This window comes from Pyrenophora tritici-repentis, chromosome 1 (genome assembly GCF_003171515.1).
Source record: "Pyrenophora tritici-repentis strain M4 chromosome 1, whole genome shotgun sequence".
NCBI lineage: Eukaryota > Fungi > Ascomycota > Dothideomycetes > Pleosporales > Pleosporaceae > Pyrenophora > Pyrenophora tritici-repentis.
The window spans coordinates 6,738,450-6,754,758 of NC_089390.1; the positions used below are offsets into that span (position 1 = coordinate 6,738,450).

The window sequence follows — 16,309 nt, forward strand, 5'->3', positions numbered from 1 at the left end:
ATCCTCGCTATCCTCTAAAACGCTACTAAGGAAGACAAATCTATCTAGTCAAAGGAGAAGGTCACTATTCTATGCAGAGAGAAAGAATGGGTTGTAGAGAGAAGGATCTTAGTTTTCTTTCAAAAGATAAGGAAGTTTCAATAAGTAAACTGAGATTCAGGTGGTTGGAGAAACATGGCCAGAACTAGGTGGGATTTTGAAAAAGGCAGAAAAGTACCACAGACATCCGACATGATGACAGGGGGTTTGTTTTAGAAGAATCAAAGGTAGGAAGTGAGAAGAAGAGTGATAAGGCGTGTAGTGTGGTATTTATAGTCGATAGTGCGGCTGCGAACACGCGCAGACTCCCTCACATGGCTTTTGTCTTGTATACGCGTCGCAAGACATGGGTCCGTCCACAGAAAATTTGAGAGAAGACAGAAAGGGCGGAAAGCACTCATGACTTATCTTGCGATAGTTGTTTTTGTTCTAAAAAAAAGCAAGGTGAGGTGAAATGTGAATTTTGAGATGTAGAATGTAGTGATTTCACTCGACACGCAGGTCTCGACCATATGGGCAGCCTCGTTTCATTTCGGCCAGTCTGAAAATTTAGGAAATTCCTAGGTAAAGGTATCATCCGCAAAGGACCTGCAATCTCAAGTCCACAGACATATATCGTAATTGCACTCGTTTTTAGTCGTGTAGAAAGATATCATTCCACCCCAAGTATTTTTTAATAACTCACACAACCGCTGCCGCCACAGACATTTAGTTTCGCGTAATCGTCTTTGGGTAAATGGACAAGTGGAAAGACCCGGACCCACGGTGGTTCTTGGAGGAAAAAGAAGAAAATCTCGCGGACTGTCGGATCGTGAGTATCGGTAGAGACGTCGGCTGCTGGACACTTCGGCCCGACTTCGGCCCACCTTGCGCAAGAGCTTAGGTATACCTTCGTAGCACCTATGTTCGTAGATATCAATTAGAACCACCGAACAGAATGCATTCCTAGTTATCGTTATTTCCCTTTACGCACTTAGTGCAAAGCCAACCAACACTGATCAGTGATTGCTTGAGGCGATCACAGACAGCAAGGAAGAAGAGACAGACCGCATCTTTGACAGCCTCCCTAACGCACGACGTTATACTCCTGAGAGAAGATTCTGTGCTAAGAACAGAGCGAGGCAGAGATAACGCATAGCGATCAAAACCTCCCTCTAAGCTGCTAATCCAGGCCGAAGCTCGATTACAGCGCGTCAGCAACGCACAAAGACACACTGTTGAAATCCCGACGCGAGAAGTCTTGGGACGACTACAGCACGTCAGCAGCGCAGAGCGACAGACTATTGATATCCCGACGCGAGAAGTCTCGGGACGACTATAGTGCGTCAGCAACGCGTAGCGATTCCGTACGAGCGTCCCCGGACGATCCTATCACGTACAACCACAAGCGCTGGAACCGACCAACCAGCTAGACAAGACAAGGCAACGCGTCAATATACACCGGCACGATGGCAGGCAGCCAGAGCAACTCTGGCGATACAGACGCTGATGTTCAAGAGCAACTACTCAACTATCCATCCGAACGCAATACAAGCAAGCGCGCAGAAACTATATCCCCAGGAGCGAAGTTTACTGCTGAACACCTTATGCGACACTGTCCATACACAGTCACGTTTGACTATATCAACCCATCTCTCTGGGGTGTACCCGCACCAGAGGATGCAGACGAGACGCACGCAACAACCTGGGTCGCGAAGGCTATCCACGACTACCATGTAGGAATGGAATGGGATGAGAGACTATACTTCGACTACCAATGGGACTTTGAAGGATGGACACGAGAGCTATTCCAGAAGGTTGAGCGCACTACGCTAAGATCTCTGAAGACTGTGCTCCGGTATAGGGGAGTCTATACAGGCAAATTTCGGGCTAGAGTAGCTGATTCCCTCTTCAACTTACTAGGAGGAGAAAACGCTCCCGAATGGGACCCTGCAGAGTTCAAGGCCGAGAAGTTTGACGAACGTTCTGAGGCGTACCAGCGTCAGCAGAACGCACATCTAGCAGCCCCTATAGATAGACAAGCGCAGCAGCCACTGCAACAGACGCAGCCACTGGAACCGCTACAGCCGCAGCCACAACGTCCGTCACAGGGCGAGCAGTATAGAGTGAGACAAGGCGTTCGAAGCCACCCGCAATATCAAGAGCTACAACAACCGCCCTACGCGATCAATGCCTATGCAGGACCACAGCCTCGACAAACGGAGCAGGCTATGCAACCACAACAATGGTACCCGCAGACACAGACACGACCCCCAGCGACCGCATACCGCGAGGTGACACCTTTCCCTCAGCAACCTACAAACCGAGTACCTGACAGACCCCTTGGCCTACCACATGACCCGTACAAGACGCTACCGCCGCGATGGTCTCGCAACGATCGGCTCGAAGCCAATACGATCACGCAGTTCTCTAAGCTATGGGACAATAGCAACAAGTATACAGGGAATGCGTACGATCTCCTAGACGATAAGATTAAGATCTTCTTCAGCATCTGCTGGCAGGTAGATATCCAGGAGGAGCAGTTTCACGCAGTGTTTCCCCGTATCCTTACCGGGCGTGCAGAGACGTTCTACATACAGGTTGTAGAGAGAGATGATAGCTTTGCTGATGCGTACATGGCAATCAAAAACCACTTCGACCATGACGTCCATCACCAGCACTACTACACAGACTGGACGACTACAACCTTCGCTCGCACCCGCGCAGAGAACCCTGATAAGGGACTACACGAGGTTCTGCAGATCCTGCTTGACAAGCTGCAGCTATGCCAGCGTGCCCTTGGCAAGAACTTTGAGGGTGAGGATGCCCTCCGCACTACGGTCATCAATGCCTGCCGAGGAGTACCAGAACTTGAGATGGCACTGTTCAAGCCAGCCACAATCTGTGAAGGACTCTTCTCAGATCTACGATCCGCAGTGGAAACACACCTAGCACGGCAACACACCGCCCAGTTGGTCACAGAAGATCAATACTACCTAGACCGCCGATACAACGGCAATGGAAGGATCCGAGGTGGATCTCGAGGTGGAGGAGGATTCAGAGGCGGATCCAGAGGAGCATACCGAGGAGGCGAGCAGCGCGACGACAACGGACGAGGATTCAAGCCACGTTGGAGGAAGAAATGCTTTGTTTGCCGGAAGGAAGGATGCTGGTCTACCAACCACACAGATAAAGAGCGCAAAGATGCCCGTGCGCAGTTCTTCTCTACGCTATACTTTACAGGTGCACAGCCCCCTGAGGACTTCTCCGTACATCTTGCAGAATACGAAGGGATCGAGCACACCAGCCAGTACAATCAGAGAGGCTGGAGAGAGGAGGAAGACTGCGAGGATGACGAGGATGACGACGTCGCGGAAGCACATTCTGAACACCAGTTCTTCAAGGAGCAATGCCTTGCAGACCAGGCGTTCTTGCATCATATCTCGGGCGACGACATATACAGCCGAGACGCGCCGTCAGCACCAGCATCGCAGTTCCTGCTTGAGGACCGCTACACACGATCTGTGTACCAAGGAATCCTACCAGATACAGGCGCTGCAAACGTATCCACGGTCGGCAAGGAGCAATACCTCGCACTTACGAGAGAAGATCCGACGGTTAAGTTAGACACATCTACAGCAGGGAAAGCGTCTATTAAATTCGGAAAAGGCGAGGCTACAGCGTCGATTGGCACCGTGCAGGTCTCTACGGAGATCGGAAAAATCAACTTCGAAGTGCTCGAGGCGCCTACGCCGTTCTTGCTATGCCTTGCAGACATGGACCGCTTAAAGGTATACTTCAACAATACGACAGACGAGCTGGTTCAGGATGACGTACACATCCCGGTGATTCGCAAATGGGGACATCCTTGGTTCCATCTAAACAAGAGAGAGAGAGCAACTATGTTCCTAACGGAGACAGAATTGCGACGGCTCCATCGACGGTTTGGACACCCAGCTGTTACGCGACTAGTCAAACTCTTAAAGGATGCTGGCCATAACGACTTCGAAGAAAGAACCCTAGAAGAAGTCACTAAGTTCTGCCACCACTGCCAGCTCCACAGCTCCGCGCCGCGCCGATTCAAATTCACTCTTAAGGATGATCACCACTTCAACTATGAGATCCTGGTGGACGTAATGTACCTAAGCAACAAACCTGTACTGCATGTGGTCGATTCCTCAACAGCGTTTCAAGGCGCGAGGTTCCTCAGCGCTATCTCAGCTAAAGAAACATGGCAAGCACTGCGGATACTATGGATCGACACCTACCAGGGACCACCCGACATCATCACGCATGATGCAGGTACTAACTTCGCGAGCGCAGAGTTCCGCGCAGAAGCAAAGATCATGGGAGTCACATGCAAGCAAGTACCTACGGAGGCGCACTGGTCTATCGGCAAAACTGAGAGGTACCATGCCCCTCTACGCCGGGCATGGGACATACTCCATGCAGAACTCACTGACACTATGTCCGACGACGCGATTCTCCAGATGGCTGTGAAGGCTGTTAACGATACTGCTGGCCCTGATGGACTAGTCCCGACGTTACTAGTCTTTGGAGCGTACCCACGAATGACTGCAGAGTCACCGCCATCACCATCAATGGTCAAACGCAGCGAGGCTATTCAAAAGGCGACGAAAGCCCTGCGCAAGCTCACTGCAGAGCGCCAAGTTGCAGACGCCTTGAACACCCGCAATGGACCAGCCACTGCAGACATGCTCGCGCTCCCACTCCAGAGCGAAGTCTTAGTATGGAGAGAGAGTGATGGCTGGAATGGCCCGTACAAGATCGCCAGTACAGATGGCCACAACATCACTGTCGACATGGTTAATGGTCCAGCGACATTCAGATCAACTGTCGTTAAGCCATACTACAGACCAGACCACCTGTGGAGCGACCCTGATGCGCCACACGCGCCGAATGAGCCGAATGAGCCGCACGAGCCGATAGCAGTACCTCCGGCAGCGCAACCACGTAGAAGAGGCCGCCCTCCAGGGTCAAAGAACAAGCGGAAGGCGCACGCGTACATCACCAAGAAGGAGCAGGACGATCTTGAGCTAGCTATCAAGCTACGGAACGATGGCGTGATCACAACCTCAGGCGCCCCCTTTGAAGCGTCTGATGACCAAGAGATCAGCGACCTAGTAGGTCGTGGAGTCTTCAAGTTTGAGCAATACGACGAGAGGCTACACAGCAAGATCCGGATCTTTAAGTCACGCCTAGTACGTGAGGTCAAGGGAAAGACAACTAAGCCTTATGAGAAATCCCGTCTGGTTATCCAAGGCTACCAAGACTATGGCAAGGAGGCTATCTTAACGCAGTCGCCAACCATCCAGCGATGTAGCCAGCGCCTGATTATGTCGCTGGCGCCTGGGCTAGTACAAAGCGGCATGAGCGTTGAGCTACGTGATATTACGCAGGCATACCCACAGGCTCAGACAACACTGAAGAGGACGATACTCGCACACCTCCCTACCGAGCTGGTACATCGATATCCAGAAGGCACGATACTCCACGTGATCAAGCCACTATATGGGATCGCGGAGGCAGGAGTCCACTGGTGGACAACATATCACGGACACCACTGCAAGGAACTAGATATGTCAACATCTACGTACGACCCATGCCTGTTGATCACGAACAGCGACGACGCAGACGTCTTCGGCATCGTCGGTATGCAGACAGACGACACCCTCATGCTCGGAACGACCGCGTTCTTATCACGCGAAGAGAAAAAGATCCAGAAGGCGCAGTTTAGATCAAAACCAAAGGCTATGCTGACACCAGAGGTGCAGTTAGACTTTAATGGATGTACACTTACGATGGACGCCAGCAGAGTCTTAATCCTCAGGCAGAAAGGACAAGGAGGAAGGATCAGGCTTGTTGATATTAGGGCACCCGACCGCGCGCAACAGTACACCGAGCAACGCGCCCGCGGAGCGTACATCGCATCAACATGCCAACCAGAGGCATCATTTGATCTGTCCGTAGCTGCTCAAGCGCAGCAACCATCAGACGAGGACATTAAGGCACTCAACAAGCGCCTGAAATGGCAGATGGAGAATCTCACTCGTGGCCTACGCTACGTCACTGTCAACCTTACGGAGGCTAAGTTGATAGTCTTTGTAGACGGCTCCTTTGCCAACAACAAGGACCTCAGCTCACAGCTAGGCTTTGTCCTCATGCTCGTCAACGAGTCCATTGGCGCCAACACCTTCACAATACAAGGCAACGTGATCCACTACAGCTCTACAAAGTGCAAGCGCATCACACGGAGCGTACTGGCCTCAGAGATCTACGGCATGGTCAACGGCTTTGACATAGGCATCGCGGTTGCAACCACGCTAAGGATAGTTACAGAACGACTTGGACTACCTGCAATTCCCTTGGTTATCTGTACAGACTCGTACTCCTTGTACGAGTGCCTAGTAAAGCTTGGGACAACGAAGGAGAAGCGCCTCATGATCGATATTATGGCGCTGCGCCAATCATATGAGCGTCGCGAGATCACGGAGATCCGCTGGATCAATGGCGAAGACAATCCTGCAGACGCCTTCACGAAGGCATCGCCAAACCGCGCTCTTGAACGCTTTATTGACGGCAATAAGCTGACAGTCCGAGTAGATGGATGGGTGCAGAGGCCAACAAGCTTTGATGTTTAATGCTATACACTGTCACTACCGATACAAGCAGAGTTACTAGCTATCCAGAAAGAAAAGACTTCCAGTGTCGGATCGTGAGTATCGGTAGAGACGTCGGCTGCTGGACACTTCGGCCCGACTTCGGCCCACCTTGCGCAAGAGCTTAGGTATACCTTCGTAGCACCTATGTTCGTAGATATCAATTAGAACCACCGAACAGAATGCATTCCTAGTTATCGTTATTTCCCTTTACGCACTTAGTGCAAAGCCAACCAACACGGACATTATTTGATTATGTGGCTATTTTAAATCGCGTGGAAAGCGATATAGAGGTAAGGAAGGAAGGAGGAAGGAGTAAGGTTAGAGAGGGACAGAATATATACCCACTCCAAGCTAATGGGAGGATTATCATTTCGGATGCTTCTTTAAAGTTCAAGATAGAAAGAGGGATTAGAGACATGGACCTACAATATGACCTTTTGGTAAACTTCATAAAAAGGTTCGCCTCTCATGTCATCAGACTCCGCAACAATCAATCGATTGACATGATTGATTCCTATATAGGTTAAAGAATTACTTCATTAGGCAGCCTTTAACCTAGATAGGAATCAATCATGCCGATCCGATTGATTGTTGCGGAGTCTGCATGTCATGTCCTGGCCGTATCATGCAATACTCTAGGACCGATTTTTGAGGTGCCGAAAAGAACAGGGTAACACCAACCATGACTTTATAGCAGTCATGGTCATGTAGTTGGTTCCTTTGAATATTTCAAAAAATTCGCCAGGAAACAGAAGATATCATCTTGTCCATCATACATTTTGGCAACTGAAAATTTAGTATAAAAGTAAGAGCTTTCAACATCGTCGACCCCGACTACTGTTCCCACATAGAAGCTGTGTATCTTTTTTTTCAAATTTGGCTGTGTTAACAAGATGAGAGACACATAAGATCAGTCCATTGTTTTTTAGACAAGCGAGGAAGAAGCGGGAGAGCCATGGAATCTTAGTATACGAATTATAAAATAATACTCTAGGACAATATTGGCAGCGGAAATACAATGAATATTTTTGAACTGCCGACATTAATCTTCGCTTTTTCCTCTTTTTTTTTAGAAGACAGAAAACATAGTGACCACATCTTCATTTTAAGAAGTAACCGGAAAGAAGAACATTGGAGATTATCGAGTATGTTGATACGGCAAAGGTGAGGTTGAATCAAGTAACGGTCGTTGCAACGAGTTGAAGTAGATGGTTATGATTGATTAGAGGAGGTGGGCTGCAGCTCGCGTACGAACTGAATCCCACCCCACGGCACGGGCCACGCACGTAGTCACGTGCTCGCCACGTACGTACGGTGGCTCGAAACTAAGAGCAACCAACAGAGTAGATTTCTAGAAAGCAAAAGAAAAGCGCGGAGAGCAACACATAGTTCTGCCCGTATAGGTTTTAGAAGTATATTGAAAGGCAAATGTGTAGTGGTATGTGGGAGAGAGGGGGAAGCAGAGGGGAAAGAGAGCTTAAATACTGTTTTCTGCCAAGACTTGGAAGAATGTCACGGTTTGCTCTGCTCCTGCAGTCGCAACTTACCTGTGTAATGGAACGATGCCTATCTAGGACTAGCGCTGTTGACGGTCACCCACCTACATATACAGTTTGTAGACTCAGACAATACAACCTCAGTTTAATCCTTCAATTCTTCCAGTACCCACTATTCCCAACAAAGAAACATCCAGAAGGCCCTTGGCGGTTTGAAATCTGTCGGTAAGAAGTCAAAGTTTCGTTTTTATGGCTCATTTGATTCAGTGCATGATTATGGCAACTTGGCTGATTTCGTTGGAAACTCTTTTCGCGGCTTTGTTAATATCCTTCTCGTGCCAACATCCATTGAGTCCTTCTAGTTTTTGGACGCTCCTCTGGAAGATGAGTTGTTAATATGCTCATTGAAAAGAGAAACAGAACTTAATTTATATGTGCCCAGACTCATTATGCTCGTCCTAATTCGATACTGTTGCGCTCGTGGAAACCTGGTGTCCTCTACCCTCCTCGTTTGAAAACCTGAAAGCGGAGGCGCACAATGTTGTCTTAGTTCTGAGTACCTAGAAAAACAGAAGAAAATGTAAATGTATACATCATGTGAATGGTCCATGAAATGGTTTAACAGATTTCTTGATTCGTGTCAGGCGTCCACCAGGGCGCGCATATCGCATGGGTACTCCAACCCCAAAGTACATAAGCACAGTCCGCAACAATCAATTAAGTGGGTCCTAGAAGGTTCAGATTGGATTGATTGATTACCGCTTTAAGCCTAGTAGTTACCTATAGGAGTTTAAGCCCTACCTAGATAGGTAAGTGGGTCTAGGAGAGTGACCGGATTGAATTGATTGTTGCGGAGTCTATACATAAGTAAGTACCACAGTATTTTAACCTCGGCGTACCAAAGTGAGCCACTGTCAAGCTTCTGACCCTTGCTGAGTACGCTTCTCAGCTCCACCAACTATGCTTCTCTACTCCTAGCCCTGAGCTTATAGGCATGGTAACCGTTTTCATTATAAATCTTCAGATAGCGAAACTCCCATGTTCCTTTTCCTCGATTATACTTGATGTCCCTATCGCCTGGCAGGTTCTCGTACAATGTAGCTGTGTCATCGCTATATATTCTTTCTACTCTCGCGACCAACTGGCGCCGCTGAAGCACTCTGTACACCGAGTAAAAGGTCAGATATTGCGACTCATTCAGCCGTTGCTGCGGCAAACACTACTACAAACCCCACGTCCGGGTAAGCGTCATATTGGTCGCAAAACTCTTCCTCATTCTTTGGTATTTTTACAGTCAATCGTCTCGGTTCCGGGTTTGTGACTCGTCTCTCCCGCTGAATTATTCCGTTATCGCCTTCGCAGATTTTCTAATCAGGGGTGAACAAACTATCTGCCATGTATGTGATGTTGAAGACTTCCTCGAAGCTGACCTTTAATTTGGGGTGGACGCTCCCGTACGATGACATTGTAGAAGCGAAAGACAACTTCCTAATCGAACATCGTATATCGGGCTGCAATCTTGCTGATGTAGAGGCCAAGGCTGCGTGCGGGGGTCGTCTTTGGCCAACGGTATAGTTTCTTGAATAAGGTCAAGAAGCTTATTCAGAAAACTGCGAGAAGACGTGATTAGTTAATAGTGTCGGATGCATGCTACCGAAGAGAAAATAGTGTATAATACGAAGTGTTGTAGCCCATAAGGAAGCCAGGGCCATGATGGCATCATTTCGAAGCTAGCCCTGACCATACCTACCACACATCTCGACCCGGAAAGCGCTATGGCACGTGACAGTTCTGATTCCCATGCTCACGTGACTCAATGCAGCTGACTCAGCAACCCAATCACCATCCCCGCGATCCTTATTACCGAAGTCATCCCAATCCCGCCTAGCGCACGACCAACAGCCTCGGTACATCTCCACGCGCCCCAGCATCCCAAAGACCAGCCAAGCGGCCGAACCTACCCCATACTCCTTCCTCCCCTACCTATACCGCACCTTCACCGTCCGCACACGACTTAACAACTTCCAATATAACCTACGACTGGCGTACCGCTCACCCAAAACGCGCCTCATCTCGCTATCGCTTTCCGAGACGCCGACCGCTTTTCTGATACCGATAACCGACCTTCAATAGCCGGGAGACAACACGCGCCGCAGAAACCTTATCCGCACCCGACCCACGACCACCAACAACGATGTCGGAATCGCTTACCGTCAAGCAAGTTGCCGAGCATAATACTGTGGAGAAGGGCTTGTACATTATAATCGATGGCGATGTTTATAAACTGGATACTTTTGTAGAGGAGCACCCCGGTGGGTCTAAGATTCTGAAGCGCGTGGGTGGGAAGGATGCTAGTAAGCAGTTTTGGAAGGTACGCTTGATGTTGTTGGGAGATTTTTGTGTGGGGGAGAAGGAAATGTGGGTATTAGATTTGCTAACATGAATATTGCAGTACCATAATGAGGGCGTGCTGAAGAAGTATGGGGCCAAGTTGAAGATTGGGTCGGTCAAGGAAGAGGCTAAGCTATAGAATCATGTTGGGTAGCGATAAGAGATAGACGGCAATGCATGAACGACACCAGGAATAGATACACAGAAGAACTTTCAGTGGGGATAAAAATAAGAAACTATAAATTAAATGGACTTTCTACTTTCTAATGGTGGCGTAATGGTATATTGCATTCTCGCTCTCGGTCGGCAAAAAAACAACAACAGCAAAAGTCGCAAACAAAACAAATGCCGTGGGTATCGTTATCGCAAACGCCTTTCTGAAATGCTGGGGGTTCGCAAATATGCACAATCATTGCTGCGTAATAATCTCTCGTTTCTTCCGTCGCACGATAAGAGTCTTGTTAGCGTCGCACCACTAAAAGCAAGACCATCTCTTCTTGATACTCGGTCTCGAATGCGGCCTAGGCACAGGACTCGTTTGGGGTCGCGGCGCACCGGCTTTCTCGTTCATGGGCTGCTGCTCATCTAGATCGTCGAGCCGATAGCGTCGCACCGACCCGGCGTCCGACTGATCCTTCTCGTAGAATTTCTCCTGCGGGCTGGAGACACATCTTGGCGTGACTCTGCGGAAGAAGCCGCGGAGACCACTGTTGGCTTTGTCAATCCGTTCGTACTCGCGCCTTCGCGTGCAGGGCGAGTTCCATTGCATGGTGGTGTTGGTCTTTTCCAGTTCGTCGACCGTGTCTTCGCTTTCGCGGGGCAGGGGCATCTCTTGCACTACGCGTAGACTGTCGGAACTGAAACGCGTTCCAACGTTGGGAAAGCCGAACGCTTCGCCTTGGGACGGCGTGGGGCTCGGGAGCACGGAGTTTGAATGGTAAGACGGGTTCGTGAAGATGCTGCAACTGCGAAAGTGAAGGGCCAGAACGTCGTCGATGTCTTGGCCAGTTGCAGTAGGCGGTGGCTGAGAGCTCTTCATTCGATAGTGGCGCGCTGGTCGTGATGGGTCCACAATGGTGCAGGAAGTTCGACGAGACGAAGGTTTCGAGCCATGGCCACGGCTCTTGGATCGGTTGGTTGAGTTTTCCGACGACGAGGTGGTTGACTTTTGGCGAAGTGGTCTGGAGCGCTGTTCTGATGCTGGACGTTGGGATGGATCCATCTTCGCGCTCTGGGGGGAAGATGCTGGTTCAGCAACGATCTGTCTGGGTTTCCGCTGACGAGTAGGTGTGGTGTCGGTTCCTTGAATTGATAGTGGTCCTTTGCTGGCTGTTTTGGGGACATAGGATCCAGCGAATCCGCTATCTGTCCGATTCATCGTCGATCCATGAAAGACGCGATGGCAAAAGGGCGGTGACAAGTGACGTCGATGTGAAATATGGCGGGAGATGATGAGGCGTTAATGTCGAGTTAGTCGTTAATAATTTCGGTGCTCGTCTAAATTGGTCGTCAGTCAGTGCATCCATGTAGCACGGCTGTGCTCAAGGGGTAAAGGCCCATACCAGCAACCAGTGCCAACACCAAGATGAAAAGATGTGATCCGCGCAAGATGCACACACAAGAAGACACTTAAGAGAGATGAGAGAATGGGAAGGTTTAACGTCGAAGAGGTTGGGGTCTCTAGGGAAGTTTATGCGACACCCGTTGTTGTTGGGCAGTCAAGTGATGAACCGCGGGACCCGCCTGGACGACTATTGAATCAACCGGCGCAGTCAGTAGGGAAGCAGCTAGGACTAGTATTTAAAGAATGGATCAAAAGGACCACCATGTCGATACCATGTCGATCTCAGCCGTTGGTTGGCCCAGACCCTGCCAACATGCTAAAGATGCGCACGGCAGGGCAAGATCTCTTAACGCGTCTGAGCCGAGCGCGTGGGCGGCTCTGCCCCGAAGAGTCGACTTCACCGCCTCAAAGATTGCGTTTTCCAGGCCCTGGAGAGGCTAACACGGCCTGGTTGCTCGAACAGAAAGTGGGGCGATAAAACTGGAGAAGAAGTATTTGGCTAGGCTTTCCGCGTGTTTGAGACGGAACCATGACAGCTGCACTAAACATGTCACAACTTGAGTCGCACTCGCAAGGGCAAAACAAAGCCTGAGGAATGATGTCGCCGCTTTCACATGTGAATAAAAACGCGGGCGACCATTCAGAGACAATATCGAAGGCGGCAGATGATCCCGGGCTGGCGGGCTTGTGACGGCGATGGAGGGCGCGAGGGCATGTCGAATAACATTTGACGCGGTCGCAGCCTCGTTTGCCGACAAGCATCCCGCCCGGCACAGATACTGCACGGACGGCGGGTAGGACCGAATCAAATGAAAGAACGGCACACCAGCGACATCGGGCCAAGATCAACCTGCATCGAAAGGTAAGCCCACGCGGAGATGTCGAGCCAGAAGAGCCAAACGTTGCCAAACCCAGCGTCGCGCATGACATCGTGGCCATCTGAGGCGTTGCGCGCGAACCCACTGCGGCGGGACAAGGGACAGGCGCAGGAGAACCCTGAGCAACCTGAACACCACCGAGTCCGCCCCTCCAACACCACGAATCGGGGGCTACACAAGCCTTGTATACTGGGGATCCTCGGCCCGTTGCTACAGTCATCTTCTGCAAAGCGTTTGCAGAGTGGAACTTGCCCGCCAAGCCCTCCCACTCCAAACCAGGTGACCGAGCAGCGACGCCGCCAATGACTGTGTCATGCGGCAGCACAACACCATCATTGCGTCCATACATGGGCCGCGGAGTATGCGCTTCCGCAGTCCTTTTCGCAGCTTTTCTCCCGCTAAGCTAGTTGGTGCATAGTTTGGTCTGGATGACCCGCTTGCATGTGGAGTAATCATTCTTCGTGAACCCCTCTTCAACTTCGTAAAGCTCGTGCAAAGGCGGTATGATTTGGCAAGTTTCTCCTGCTGACTCGCATGACGATGCAGTGTGAAGAAACACAAATCCATTTACGACTAGCGAATGGTTCGTGCTGCGTTCCATCGGGAATAACCCTCATTGGATCTCGTGGTAAAACCCCTCGATCAGTTTCGCGACCTCGTCAAACGCCTCCAGACAATGCCAATGCCCAACTCCCTCCATGATCTCTAATCGCTTCTTGGTGCTTCCCATCTCTTCAAACATCTTCTTGCATCCCTCAAGTGGTGCGCTCTTGTCCTCAGCACCGGCGAGGATAAGAATCGGCACGCTGATCTTGCTGTAATGAGGCGGTGATGCATTGAGGATGACTCGACAGTTTGATACATAGCCAGCGGGGTCTTGTGATAGCAGCAACTCGCGGATCATCCCCTTGGCGAGTGGAGAGGCCTTTTTTCCGACAGCAGCGTCAGGAATGCTGTCCGCCAAGGGTTGCATCCCGTCTTTTTCAACGGTCTCTATTCGTTTTTGGAATACGGGGATGAGGCCTGTGTTTGGGTACACGGGACCAACGAGGATCGCTGCGACGATGCGGTCACTCCGCTCGGCCGCGACGTGTGCGCCCACGATGCTAGTACGCACGATGTCAGCTTTTTATCTTACCAAAACTTCGATTATTAGGTGAGACCGCGCGGGGTGACATACCCTCCCATGCTATGTCCAACAAACACCGCCTTTTCAACCTCCAGTGCGTCTAAGATGCCAATGACATCATTACTCATCGATTCAATACTTTGCTCCACAAACGTATATGGCGATCGACCAGCCCCTGTGTTGTCAAACGTTATGCAGCGAAAGCCACTGGCGACCAAAACTTGTGTTACCCCATGATAATAATTCTGAGAAGAGCCCAAACCGTGCATAAAAACGAATGTTTCGCGCTCCTTTCCATCTCTTGGCTTGGAGTCTGTGTAGTGAATGCGCTTGTATCCGAGACGAATAAAAGGCATCTTGTGGCAGTCTGATGGAGAAGAGTGGTGTTTGGGGGTCGTTTGAGAGCTTTAGATGATTGTGCATGTCTGATCGGAAGCGGAACATCGGAACCATCGGATGATTACAATGACATCATCTCGTTGGAGCTCCACATTGCTGGGATGTAGCGAGAACGTCTCCTTACCACTTCAATCCATATCGACCCTGGAAATTCAGTGTGCAGCTGATAGCGAAGAAACAAGACGCGACAGACGCATGGTGGGTTATAATAGCACATTGGGATCTCAAGGTACCCTGCGAAACCGCGCTTTCTTGGAAGACAAACAGCATTACCGATTGAGTATGCTCGAATGGCAGTATCGCGACTGATTGCTTTCTTTGCGAGCTCCAAGCTGGTAGTTCTCTCAAGGCATTTACCTATCTCAGGGCCACGGGCGGCAGCAATGCAATCTCAAAATTGCCGAATACAACCATTCACTCCCAACTGACTAGACGCAAAGTGTAAAGTCTCGGAAAGCAAATGGGCCCCTGAATTCGACAGAGTCAACATACCGACTTCAGCAAAACACACCGGTAGAGATGCTTCTGTCATCACAAAAGTGTCAAAAACACGACATATGTAGAACAAAAGCCTGTACGATTCTGACCCAGGTAGACCGAAAAAAACTATCAACTCCTCTCACAACTAGAAATTAATCCTTCGCCCCTCTCCCCTAAACGTCAAGACCCATACCTCTGCCCGGTAGTAAGATTCTTCAAACAAAACCACTCCTTCAATGCAACCATAATCTCCCTCTGCAGCCCCTCCAACGGCCCCTTCGGATCCTGCAATAGCGTCCACAGCAGCTGCGCCAACCCCTCCCTCGAAGTCGCCTTCTTCAACTCATCGTCTCCATCCCGCTCCGCAGCCGTAGTAGCAGAAATATTGCTTAAATCGCTCTTGGCCCGCGACCGCCGCGGCCGCTGGAAAATACTCCGGCTCATACTCTCACGCACCTCTAGACTGGCGTCCCACATGGCGACGCGGCTGAAAAAGTGCTTGAGTGCTGTTTCTTCAAAGGCGGTGCGCCAGGGGGCGATGGCGGCGTAGAACTCCTCGTCCCGCCAGGCGGGGTTGCGTGGGTCCCACATGCGTTGGAAGTAGCGGAAGGCGCGGAGCTCGACATTGTCGAGGGGTATGCTGTTGAGGTTGTGGGCGAAGGCGTTGTCGCGGTCGTTTTCGTTGTGGTGTGGTGATAGTGATGAGGAGGAGGATGTGGGACGTTGGTCGCTGGATGTGCTGGTGGGCGTTGTGGCTTGGTTTGCTTTTGCTTCCAGCGCTTGGTGGGCTTCGATGACCCGTTGGAGGGCTACTTTGCGGTTTGTGGGGAGGGCATCGGTGCCTTCGAATCTGGTGTTTGTGGCGTGTGCGGCCAAGGGCCAGGTGGCTGGCGAGGTCGGTTTTGAGGGAGGGCTTGAGGTAGGGCTCAAGGCTAGGTTCGTGGTGGAATTCGAGGAGCGTATGGAGAGGTAGCTTCCGCTACGGTGGCGGGAAAAGTGATTGCTCAGCTTCGATGAATGCATGGCGGCCATGGTGGCTGTGTTGAGTTGTGTATGTATGCGCAAGCGTGCCGGTTGTACGGTTGGAGGTAACTTGTTCGGCGACTCAGTTGATAAGTAATCCAGGGAGGTAAGCTTGACGCAAAGCTTGAATGTGTAGTACTGTGGAAAAAAAGAAGAAGGGAGGGAGGAAGGAAGGAAGAGAGAAAGGCCGAGAGTGACGCAGGAAAATTGTGGTCAAACTGATACAATTCACTCAAAGCAACCAAGCA

At 50.5% G+C, this 16,309-nt stretch overlaps 5 protein-coding genes across 5 annotated transcripts; 2 read left to right on the top strand and 3 right to left on the bottom strand.

Moving 5' to 3' along the window:
* Window positions 1–1,487: 1,487 nt before the first annotated feature.
* PtrM4_026140 (DUF1421 multi-domain protein) lies at window positions 1,488–6,680 on the top strand (the record flags this gene model as incomplete). Its single annotated transcript, XM_001939981.2, has 1 exon — window positions 1,488–6,680. One exon carries the CDS (start codon window positions 1,488–1,490, stop codon window positions 6,678–6,680), a length of 5,193 nt encoding a protein of 1,730 aa, XP_001940016.2.
* A 3,711-nt stretch (window positions 6,681–10,391) lies between these two features.
* Window positions 10,392–10,727, top strand: PtrM4_026150 (CYB5, Cytochrome b involved in lipid metabolism; the record flags this gene model as incomplete). The annotated part of the gene is made up of 2 exons (XM_001932366.2): window positions 10,392–10,568; window positions 10,650–10,727. The coding sequence occupies 2 exons, from the start codon at window positions 10,392–10,394 to the stop codon at window positions 10,725–10,727; spliced, it is 255 nt and encodes an 84-aa protein (XP_001932401.1).
* Window positions 10,728–11,063: 336 nt separating this feature from the next.
* PtrM4_026160 (uncharacterized protein) lies at window positions 11,064–11,966 on the bottom strand (the record flags this gene model as incomplete). The annotated part of the gene is made up of 1 exon (XM_001932367.1): window positions 11,064–11,966. The coding sequence occupies one exon, from the start codon at window positions 11,964–11,966 to the stop codon at window positions 11,064–11,066; it is 903 nt and encodes a 300-aa protein (XP_001932402.1).
* A 1,677-nt stretch (window positions 11,967–13,643) lies between these two features.
* PtrM4_026170 (MhpC, hydrolase or acyltransferase (alpha-beta hydrolase superfamily)) lies at window positions 13,644–14,515 on the bottom strand (the record flags this gene model as incomplete). The annotated part of the gene is made up of 2 exons (XM_001932368.1): window positions 13,644–14,136; window positions 14,211–14,515. 2 exons carry the CDS (start codon window positions 14,513–14,515, stop codon window positions 13,644–13,646), a joined length of 798 nt encoding a protein of 265 aa, XP_001932403.1.
* Window positions 14,516–15,218: 703 nt separating this feature from the next.
* Window positions 15,219–16,070, bottom strand: PtrM4_026180 (Atrophin-1 multi-domain protein; the record flags this gene model as incomplete). The annotated part of the gene is made up of 1 exon (XM_001932369.2): window positions 15,219–16,070. One exon carries the CDS (start codon window positions 16,068–16,070, stop codon window positions 15,219–15,221), a length of 852 nt encoding a protein of 283 aa, XP_001932404.2.
* Between the last annotated feature and the right edge of the window lie 239 nt (window positions 16,071–16,309).